Raw genomic sequence first — 11,438 nt, 5'->3', positions numbered from 1 at the left:
AAAGGGGACTAAGGTCGAGCGGAGCCCGGGGGAGCTCGAGAGAGCCTCCCCACTTCACCAGAATCGCCGACCGCCCTCCCAACCCTCTCTCTGTACTTCCGCTTTCGGTTGTGCCTCCCCTACCCCAGCCAGAAAGGTCCGCGCAGCAACGGCGCGGGGCGTCGCCGGAAGTGTCGTGAAACTCCGGATATCCGGTTCCTTCGGGCGCTCCGGGGGCTGACGGAGAGGGCCGCCGCCCAGCAGTAGACGCTGTCTCAGCCGGCCGAGCCGCAGTCTCCGCGGTGTGTTAAGTGAGCCCCGGCCCGGTCCCCACTCCCGCCGCCGCCATGGGCTGCACGTTGAGCGCCGAAGACAAGGCAGCGGTGGAACGGAGCAAGATGATCGACCGCAACTTGCGGGAGGATGGGGAGAAAGCGGCGAAAGAAGTGAAGCTGCTGCTACTTGGTGAGGAGCTGGGGGCGGGGCTGGCGGAGGTTTCGGGAGGGCCCAGGCACTCGGGAGCCCTGAGCCGGGAGCCCTGAGCCGGGGTCAGACCGGGCCCTCGGAAAGGACCCCGAAGGGTCTGGAGGCAGTGACGGGCTCAAGGCGGGGTGTGGGGCTGGTGGCTGAGGCCTCGGGCGGGCTTGATGAGAGGTGGGGTTTTGAGGTGTTTGAAATTAGGCGAGAGGGTGCGACTCCATGCTGTAATTGCGTTTAGCGGAGAGAGCTTGGGAATATGGTCCAGTAGGACATTGAGACTTTATTAGGAATATGGGAAGAGCTCAGATTAGGGAAGGTTTTGCAAGTGAGGGGTTGGAATGAGTTGGTAGCAAGGAGGGTGGGAGAGGGTGTTGGGCTTGTATAATGGCTTGCGAGTGTGCATGCAGCATGGTGATACTTTGTGACAGGATAGAGCTGGGAGGCTTGAGTGGTTAATAGAAATAGAGGGGCCGAGACAGCGGTTCCGGAGGACCTTGCCATTTATTAGAGTGGGCATTTTGAACTGTCTGGAAGGCGAAGGAACCCCGGGTTATCCAGGAACACGAAGATGTGTAGTTGAGGTAAATGACAGGTTCTAGGGTATAAAGGAAAAGAATTCGGGTGCAGAGGCTGTGTGTACTTATCCACCTTTTTCTGTGATATTTATTCTCTTAAGGTTTTATAACTCCTTGCCTTGTTTTCATAAGGGGGAGGTGGTGTGAGCTGAGGAAATTTAAGTCCTGGTTTGTTTGAGGTTTGTGGCATAAGATGTAATGGTGTCAATAGATTACACAGTGGAAGTTTCTGAATAGTTACTAAGAATGATGGGCAGTGGGAATGCAGTTATCTAAAAATAAATTGTGGAATTGGACATACTTACTGTTAAAAGTGTGACAGCGACAGACCTGTACTTTTTTTGTTTTTTTCAAACTAAAAATAATTGGCTTCAGAAGTTCCCGCCATAGCGCAGTGGAAAGGAATCCGACTAGGAACCATAAGGTTGTGGGTTCGATCCCTGGCCTTGCTCAGTGGGTTAAGGATCTGGTGTTGCTGTGGCTCTGGCCGTAGGCCAGTAGCAACAGCTTGGATTGGACCCCTAGCCTGGGAACCTCCATATGCCGCAGGTCTGGCCCTAAAAAGATAAAAATTTTAAAAACATAAAAATATTGGCTTCAGTATTTATTTTAGTTGACATTCGTTTTAAGCAGCTTTTACAGTCAGATGCATTTTACTCAGCATGATTTGTTTTAGAATTTTGAGACACTGATTTCTAGAGGCTCAGTGAATCAGATAAAGTACCCTAGCATCAGCTTACCAATAAATCAAGCCACATTTCTTCACTGTTAGTGTTTTCTAGGGATCCGTTAGGGAAGAACAAGTGGGAGTAACAATTTCTGTAAGCAGTATCACTTTACTTTTTGAAACAATTGATTTTTGAGAAAAAGAGGTTGATTTAGGAGAAGTGCTAAGTTTTTATAATATAAAGCTCCAGAGGATAGAATGCACCACCATAACCCGAGGTTTGTTTTGGGCGCCCATGCTCGTCTCTTCATGTTAACATGTTTGATGGTTTGTAGATTGCAGAAACCCTGGTAACAGCTTTTTGAATAAAGAGGGAAAGTTAGGCATTGGAGCTTGAGCTTTCAGTTTGAATACCAAGCCTATAGAATGTATGAATTCAAATTGAAGTTCCAGTCTGCCACTCTCTATTAACAGCATTTGTGAATGAGTGGGGTTGCTGGTATGTAGTGGGTGCTTTTAAAATACATACTGTTAACCAGCTAATGTTGGACATTGCTCCTTGGGGCTTTTCAGATGTTTGATATAAACCATAATACTTAAGACGTTGGGGTTGTCTCTATTGACTGATTGGTTATGAAAGTAAAGGTAAACTGTGAGTCTTTCTTTCAAATGACAGGATTTGGCAGGCAGAACTTAGGCAAGCAGAACTTGTTCAAATGTCTAGAAAAATCTTTATTCAAGACTTCATAAATAGTACATTTAATTAAAAACAAAATTAAACAGATGATCACTTAGGGAACTTCAAAAGCAGTAAGTAAAATTAAAGTATTAAAGCATTTGCTTTTACTTTATTTTTTTTTTTGTCTTTTTGCCTTTTCTAGGGCTGCTCCTTCAGCATATGGAAGTTCCCAGGCTAGGGGTCTAATTGGAGCTGTAGCCGCCCGCCTACGCCAGAGCTGCAGCAACACCAGATCCGAGCCGCGTCTACAACCCACACCACAGTTCACAGCAACCCACTGAGCAAGGCCAGGGATCCAGCCCGCAGCCTCATGGCTCCTAGTCAGATTCGTTAACCACTAAGCCATGACGGGAACTCATGCTTTTACTTTTTATCAATTTTATTGTTTTAAGTAAGAGTTTAAAAATATTCTTGAGCAAGTTAAATCAACAGATTCAAATAGGTTACAGAGACAGATGCTCTTGCTTGAACCATAACATAACCCACCTGTGAAATTAAATATCTTCCTTGCTATTTCTGTAAGCATGATGCACCCATCACAGCGTACAAATAATTTTCTTTTTGCTGTAGAATAACTCCTTTGATGTACATGCAAGTCATTTTTATTTCAACACGGCAAGACTGTTAAACTTAGTCTAAGTTGAAATCTGTTTACATACTCTTGTCTCTCCTGGCACATAATAGGTGTTCATTAAAGATGACTGTCTTTTCCTTCCTTGCTGGGAAGCGGTTTAGGGTAGTGATTAATAAATAACATGGGGTCTGAAGTTAGACTGTTTCAAGTGGTAATTTCCACTTACCAGCTATAACTTTGGGAAAGTTATTTACTCATTTTCTCTCTGCCTCAGTTTCCTAATTTTTTTCCTCCTATTTTTGGCTGCCCCACGGCATATGGAGCTCCTGGGCCAGGGATAGGATCCCAGCTCCAGTTGTGGCCTATGTGGCGATGGCAGCAGCGGGATCCTTTAACCCCTGTGCTGGGCCCAGGATTGAACCTGCATCCTGGCGCTGCAGAGATGCCACCAAATCCCATTGCACCACAGAGGGTACTCCTCTTAATCTTTTTTTGTTTGTTTTTTTGCCTTTTTCTAGGGCTGCTTCCCGCGCCACCTGGAGGTTCCCAGGAGGCCAGGGGTCGAATTGGAGCTGTAGCTGCTGGGCTACGCCAGAGCCACAGCAACGCGGGATCCAAGCCGCGTCTGCAACCTACACCACAGCTCACGGCCATGCCAGATCTTTAACCCACTGAGCAAGGCCAGGGATTGAACCTGCAACCTCAAGGTTCCTAGTTGGATTCATTAACCACTGTGCCACGACGGGAACTCCCTCCTCTTAATCTTTAAAAGGGAGAAAATAGAGGGACTTCATAAGAATCCTTGCTGTGAGGATTAAATATGATAATAATGTGAAGTAGAACACAGCTTGGCGCACAGTTTTAGTGTAGTGCATATTAGCTATCATTGTTATATCGAAATGAGTGTTACAGATTAAAGATATTATAGAAATTCAGATTAATTTGGAAGAATGCAGTATTATAATTCTTCAGTTACCTTTGGTTTAAATTTCTTTTAGATGTGTTATTGAAAGCTCTTGATATATCACATTGCTGTTTAATCATAATATTCTATAGAAAGACAAAATTGTGTTATGTGGGGTTTCCTAACCACAGTGTAGTGCATAGAAAGGCATACAGTGCACTGTTTGCAAATGTTTTGTTTTTATTTTTATTTATTTATTTTTTTGCCTCTTTGCCTTTTCTAGGGCCACTTCCCGCGGCACCTGGAGGTTCCCAGGAGGCCAGGGGTCAAATCGGAGCTGTAGCCTCCAGGCTACGCCAGAGCCACAGCAACGCGGGATCCAAGCCGCGTCTGCAACCTACACCACAGCTCATGGCCACGCCGGATCCTTAACCCACTGAGCAAGGCCAGGGATGGAACCTGCAACCTCAAGGTTCCTAGTTGGATTTGTTAACCACTGTGCCATGACGGGAACTCTGCAAATGTTTTATGGTTTTGAAATTTTAAATCATTTTTATGATTTTTCAAAATTTTACAGCAGTTAGAATGATATTTGAACATTTCTGGTATGATTCCACTGGTAAACTTTCTAAATTTGGCAGTTGAAAAATGTTTGATTTGGGGAATTCCCATTATGGCTCAGCAGTAAAAATCTGAGTAGTATCCATGAGAATGTGGGTTCCATCCCTGGCCTCAGTGGGTTAAGGATCCAGCGTGGCTGTGAGCTGTGGTCTAGGTCACAGATGTGGCTCAGATCCCACCTTGCTGTGCTTGTGGTTTAGGCCAGTAGCTATAGCTCACATTTGATCTCTGGCCTGGGAACTTCCATATGCTGCAGGTGCAGCCCTAAAAAAAAAAAATTGATTTGGAAGATTTATATCAATTGGTATTTAATGTCATCTGCAATATTTTGTATCTTATTTTTCAAGTCATAATTTTGTAATATAAAAAAAATATATATTATTTTCACCAAGTCCCTCCAGCTTACTTCAGTGGCATGTGGAAGTTCCTGGGCCAGGGATCAAACCTGAGCCATAGCAACAACCCAAGCTGCTTCAGTGACCACACTGGATTCTTAACCTGTTGGGCCGCAAGAGGACTTCAAGATTTCCATTTCTTGATAGTTTCCCTTAGCAGATCTTGAGAGAACATTATTATGCAAGATGAGATTAATGCTTTGTTCTTCAGGATTTTGCTGGTAGTGGAATGGCAAAAACGAAGTTGCATGTGGAGAATTGGAACCATCTAAGCCACTTAAACCCTGTGTTTTATAGTTGATTATTTTCAGTTAAATATCTGCATGTTCCTGGCTGAATAGGTTATTATTGAAAATCAGACTTTGATGAATTAATACTGATATTTGTCCTTTGATAAATATGCTGTTATGTTATACTGTCATAAGATTTTTTTTTTTTTCTTTTTAGGGCTGCACTCCAGCATATGGAGGTTCCCAGGCTAGAGGTCAAATCAGAGCTGTAGCCACCGCCTACACCACAGCCACAGCAATGCCAGATTCCAGCTGCAACCTACACCACAGCTCATGGCAATGCCAGATCCTTAACCCACTGAGCAAGGCCAGGGATTGAACCCACATCCTAATGGATATTATTAGTCTGGTTTGTTACCTCTGGGCCACAACAGGAATTTCTATGCATTCTTTTTCAGATTTCTTTTTCTTTCTTTCTTTTTTTAAATTAAAGTATTGTCGATTTACAATGTTGTGCCAATTTCTGCTGTACAGCTAAGTGGCCCAGACATGCATGTATATATGTATGTATATACACTTTTTTTTTTCTTTCTTTCTTTTTTTTTTTTTTGGTCTTTTGTCCTTTTAGGGCCGCACCCTTTGCATATGGAGGTTCCCAGGCTAGGGGTCTAATCGAAGCTGTAGCTGCCGGCCTATGCCACAGCCACTGCAACGCTGGATCTTTAACCCACTGAGTGAGGCCAGGGGTTGAACCCGAAACCTCATGGTTCCTAGTCGGATTTGTTTCCGCTGCGCCATGACTGAAACTCTGATTCTTTTTCTCATGTTATCTTCCTTCATGTTCTATACGAAGAGATTGGATATAGTTCTTTGTGCTATACAGTAGGATCTTGCTTATCCATTCTAAATGTAATAGTTTGCACGAAAAGTCTTTTATTCCCTCTTTTGGGGACAGTTTTTTAACTTGGAATTTTGGAGCAGTCTGTTTTCTTTACTTGAGATGGCTCTTCTTTCTCTAGTTCCCCCAGTGAATTAATGGACTGCTCACTGCCACTTAACGTGGAGTCAATATATCCAGTACTGAACTTGCCTCCCCTCTTCACTTTGCTTCCCAGATCCACCTGTTGTAAACTTTTCTGTTCCAGCATTGTCATTCTCAAAATATCTATGCTGAAAACTGAACTTGTGTTTTGAACTCCTTGCTTGCCTGCATCTTGTAACCAATCAATTGGCAAGTTGTGTGACTCAGTTGTTACTAGATTTTTGGACTTCATGGACCAGTAAAGTTAACTTGTTTTGTTGTTTACTGACTTAGGAGTCCAACATTTTATTTTTCTTAGTAAATACATTTTGAAAACATCCCAAACTCCCATCTGTTATGGTTACTATTTTAGTTCCCTTTGCTCCATGAAACCTTTTTGATGTTCTGAATTGGATATGATCCGTCTCTCTCTTTGAAATTTTACTTTAGTAAAAAATAGTACTTTTTCTGCTTATAGCCTGCCTTATATTATGGTTATTTGTATATTTAGCTGTCCCTAACTATATATAGTCCTTGACGGCCAAGAACTAGGTATTTCTCATCTTTGTATCTGCTGCAACACCTAATGTAACACTAAGATGTTTTTCCTGTAAGGAATAGAAACTCATTCATGTATACTTGTTCCAGTCGAGGAGGGCTCTGTTGAAAGGATGTAGTAGGCAACCTCATAGGCATCAGACATCCAAGGATAGATAAGAAATGAAAGACCACCAGGTCGAGTGTGCATGGCGTGTAATACAGGCCCCTTCCTCCGCCATTTCTCCTAGAGTAGGCTGCTCACTTGCTCTGCTTTGTTGGTAAGTCACCTCCTCAGCTGTCTCTGTTCACTTAAGGACTTCTTTGTCCCTACTCCCCCTCCCCCAGTCTTTAACACTGACTTACTCTGACGCCTCTGGCTCACACACTGCCTAACCTGGTAGTTCAAGTAGTTCATGTCATCGGACTCAGGTTCCTGGGAAAGAATATCAGATTGACCCATCCTCGTCAGGTGCCGACCACAGTCTAGTCTTCCATGCTGGGAGTATTAAGGCGGGGTGGTGGAGTTTGTGAGTTTCTTAAGACTGACCCTTTTAGGGACTAGGTGGGTCAAGGTCTCTATTAAAAGGGCAGGGCTAGAGAGTTAATGATTGATAGATGACAAAGCCTACTACCTATTAGACACTCATTAAGTATAAGTTGAACTTAATGGAATGAGGTGGGAATATTGAGGAACTAAACACGTTGCTTTAGTTTTTCTTTAATTCATAAGAGCATGCTTGTGCTCATTCTCAATGTTGTCATTTTGTATGGTTGGGAAATGTAATTAAGTTCAACTTAAGGTGGGTGCAATATTTTAAACTCCCATTATCAACACACCCATCGCAGGACAGTTAATGTCTCCTGAATTTAATTATTTTTTATTTTAATTCAGGAATTTTCTTAAATGCATTATAATCAGTCCCGAGTCTATATTTCATTGTTCCTACTTTTATTATTATTATTATTATTATTATTGTCTTTTTAGAGCCACATCCGAGGCATATGGAGGTTCCCAGGCTAGGGGGTCCAATCGGAGCTATAGCTGCCGACCTACGCCAGAGCCACAGCAATGCCAGATCCGAGGCTCATCTGCGACCTACACCACAGCTCATGGCAACGCCGGATCCTTAACCCACTGAGCGAGGCCAGGGATCAAACCTGCGTCCTTGTGGATGCTAGTCAGATTTGTTTCCTCTGAGCCACGGCAGGAACTCCTGTCCCTGTGTTGTTTTGGCTAATTTTTTCACCTGTTATTTGTATGAGCACCAGAAAATTGTCCAAAGCTAAGGGAAGAGGTAAAATGGACTATTTTGCACCTTGTTAATAACCTTGCCTAGAGATTTTTCTTAGGGAGCAGGTCAAAACATTTGGCAAAGAGATTGCTCATGGATTTTCATTATCTATGCCATGTCTTCTCCTTCTGTTTTAGTTTTGTTTTATTGGGGGGTGGGGCTTGTCGGGGGAAACAGAGAGGAAGAGATGCTTTAAGTATTTAGCAGCTAGAATATTAGCAGTGAAGCCCAAAAATTAAAATGTGGGTCTAGAGCACTGGGCACTAAATTTGTTCAGATATCTGAAGTTTGTTTTAAAATTTGTTTTGTTGTCAGCAGAATTCAGTAGGCTAGCACTAATAAAATCTGTGTGTTTGAACGAGTAACTCAAGTCTGAAATAGGAGATACTGTGTGATGGAGGGCAAAGAGCAGAGACTGAAAACTGGAAGGGCGGCCCTAATCTCTGAGCTTCATCTTCCTTTTTCTGTACAATGAGGTCCAATCTCAGGAGTCCCTTGTCTGTGAAGTTAATATTATCAACTAGATAGAATATTTTAGCAATTTATAAAGAGGGCTACTTTTGTGTATTTCCCTTGGTCTTGAATTTGATTGAAAGTAGTTTAACATAATAAAGCTGTTTAGGAAGATAGTTAAAAACCTGAAAGACAAATTCATAAAATGCCCATCTGTAAATGGATGTTCAAGAGACTAATAAAATTATTCTAGTATTTGATTTCCCCACCAATTTTAGTTGTCTTCATTTTGGTATAATTCTTTATCAGTGTTGAGCAAGTTGGAGTTATCTTTAAGTCTTTATCTATCCAGGCTATCCTGTTACCTGCTTAGCAATCATGGGTATCTTTTCTGTAATTCAAGCTGCTTGAACTGAATAACATTGTGTTAAGATCACTGTTTAATTGTTCTAGTTTTGACATAGTGCTGTATGTAAATGAAGTATACTCTTTTCTATGTCCTGCTATTAAATGGTGACAGAAATGAATATATGTGATAACCAAGCGAAGAAGCATACCAAAAAGACTAAATTTATTTGACTTGTACCTGAATAATGGCCTAGGTGATCTTAGAAACAATTTTTAGGATGATATAGTCTTTAGACATGAATTTTCCTTTGATTTCTAATTTAAACTTGGAAGATACTTAAAATTTAAGACTGGTAAGGATAGTTGGATGTTATTGTGTACACTGTTCTATTACTGTTTTGCTACTATGGCCCTCTTTTTCGTTGTCAGCTCTAATTCTCAAATAAGTATTTTTTTTTTTTTTCTTTTTTCTTTTTAAGGGCCTCACCCATGCACATGGAGGTTCCCAGGCTAAGGGTCGAGTGGGAGCTACAGCTGCTGGCCTACGGTATGCCACAGCCACAGCAAGGTGGAATCCTTAACTCACTGAGTGAGGCCAGGGATCAAACCCGCATCCTCATGGATACTAGTCAGATTCATTTCCACTGCACCACAACAGGAACTCCCAGTGTTTTAATATTCATACAAAAGTCTTTCAGTTTTTTTAATGATGTTAGTGTTTTAAATCTCAAAAAGTTTTTGTTGCTTAACTTAAAAGTGGATAGTATTCTAAATTTTTTCTAGGTGCTCATGCAAGTCTACCCCTGTAGCGTCAGGCACGTCACACCATGATTAAAATATACACTCTTTGTGTATTTAAATTGTTCACATATCTTTTGCTGTTATTCATCTGGCCTGTTGTTACACTTATTACAGTGGTGATATAGGGACCATTTAAATCAGACCTTTTTAAAATTAGCAATTGACATGTTATAATTAATCGTCTTATAATGGTTGATTGTGCAACCTATTTACCCTGAGTCAAATACTCCCTTTTGCCTTTCAAGTTGGATTTTAAAACTAGAATAGTATTCCATTGAATTCTAAGAACTTATACAAGTGTTACATTGTATTTGGATTTCTGTTTTAGTTGTGTATTGATATCCCTAGTTTTTATATTTTTTAACTTAATGTGTAGTGTTGTATGTTATGATATGACCTGGGAACTTACTAATATGACTTTAGAGTGATGAGGTTAAAAAATATTTTAAAATCAGTTGAGAAACGGCAAAGCTCCTCTTTAGTCACTGCTCCTGAGATAATGTGGAAACGAATTTTGCCCAGGACCTTGGAAGTTACACTTTACAAATTCCTCTAAGTTATAGAAGGATTGTTTTAGAGTGACATACCTTTAGCAGAACGCTTCCCCCTCTATTTCCTGAAGTTAAAACGTGAGAATCATTAACTCCAAAACAGGGCTCTCTTTGAAGTAAAACTCTAATGATTAATATAGATTAGTCCATTTCTGATGTATATGATATGATGGCACAGTTAACTTTTCTATGCAAGTTATTTTGGTGTTGTTATGTATTTCCGAAAATAAAAGTTGAACTATTTCAGTTTAATGATGTAAATCGTTTTCACCATTTTGCAGCATTTAATAAATCCTCATATTTTGGTTCATTTCAGGTTATTAAATAATTTCCTTCCTTACTCTCTTTTTGAGAAGTCTATTTCTTGTTCTTTTATTTTTTTTTATTTTTTATTTATTTATTTTTTGTCTTTTTGCTATTTCTTGGGCCGTTCTTGCGGCATATGGAGGTTCCCAGGCTAGGGGTCGAATCAGAGCTGTAGCTGCCAGCCTACACCAGAGCCACAGCAACGCAGGAACCGAGCCACGTCTGCGACCTACACCACAGCTCACGGCAATGCCGGATCGTTAACCCACTGAGCAAGGGCAGGGATCAAACCCTCAACCTCATGGTTCCTAGTCGGATTCATTAACCACTGCGCCACGACGGGAACTCCTTGTTCTTTTATTTTTGTTATATGGTTGCATTTAAAATCCGCATTTATAGTCTCGCTGGTATTTGTAGTTCTTTCAACTTTTTCTAGACAACTTAAAAAGTTTTTTTAGTAAACTTTTTGTTTTGGAATAATTTTAGATTTGTAGGAAAGCCACAGAGGTAATGCATGGAGTTCCTGCCTACAGTTCACCTGATTTCCCTTAATGATGACAGCTTGCATAGCTGTGGTATATTTGTTAATTCTAAGGGATTAATATTAGTGCATTAATGTTAACTAAACTTAACACTTTATTTGGATTTCAGCAGTTTTTCCACTGATGTTCTTTTCCTGCTCCAGGGCCTAATCCAGGACACTGCATTGCATTTAGTCAAGGCTACTTTTCTTTTTTTTCATTTTAGGGCCATATCTGCAGCATGTGGAAATTCCCAGGCTAGGGGTCTAATTGGAGCTGTAGCTGCCGGCCTACACCACAGCCACAGCAACTTGGGATCTGAGTTGCATCTGTGACCTGTGCTGAAGCTTGAGGCCATGCCAGATCCTTGACCCACTGAGCCAGGCTAGGGATCGAGCCTGCATCCTCATGGATACTAGTTGGGGTTTTGACCTGCTGAGG

At 41.5% G+C, this 11,438-nt stretch overlaps 1 protein-coding gene across 4 annotated transcripts in view; it reads left to right on the top strand.

Annotated features, from left to right (window-relative positions):
• Positions 1 to 218: 218 nt before the first annotated feature.
• Positions 219 to 11,438, top strand: part of GNAI3 (G protein subunit alpha i3) — a 48,961-nt gene continuing 37,741 nt past the window's right edge. For 3 of the 4 annotated variants that reach the window (XR_014842712.1, XR_014842711.1, XM_005663586.4), the window contains exon 1: positions 219 to 444. Coding sequence is in view for 2 of the 4 variants with exons in the window: in XM_005663586.4 (XP_005663643.1) it covers positions 327 to 444 (118 nt within the window). In the remaining 2 variants the exon portion in view is untranslated. 4 annotated transcript variants of the gene reach the window in all.

The sequence above is a fragment of the Sus scrofa genome, chromosome 4 (genome assembly GCF_054392235.1).
Source record: "Sus scrofa isolate SSC_HxYL_T2T_F1_AM1 chromosome 4, Sscrofa_HxYL_maternal_Yorkshire_Landrace_v2.0, whole genome shotgun sequence".
Classification (NCBI taxonomy): domain Eukaryota; kingdom Metazoa; phylum Chordata; class Mammalia; order Artiodactyla; family Suidae; genus Sus; species Sus scrofa.
This window is presented reverse-complemented; position numbering and strand designations above follow the sequence as displayed.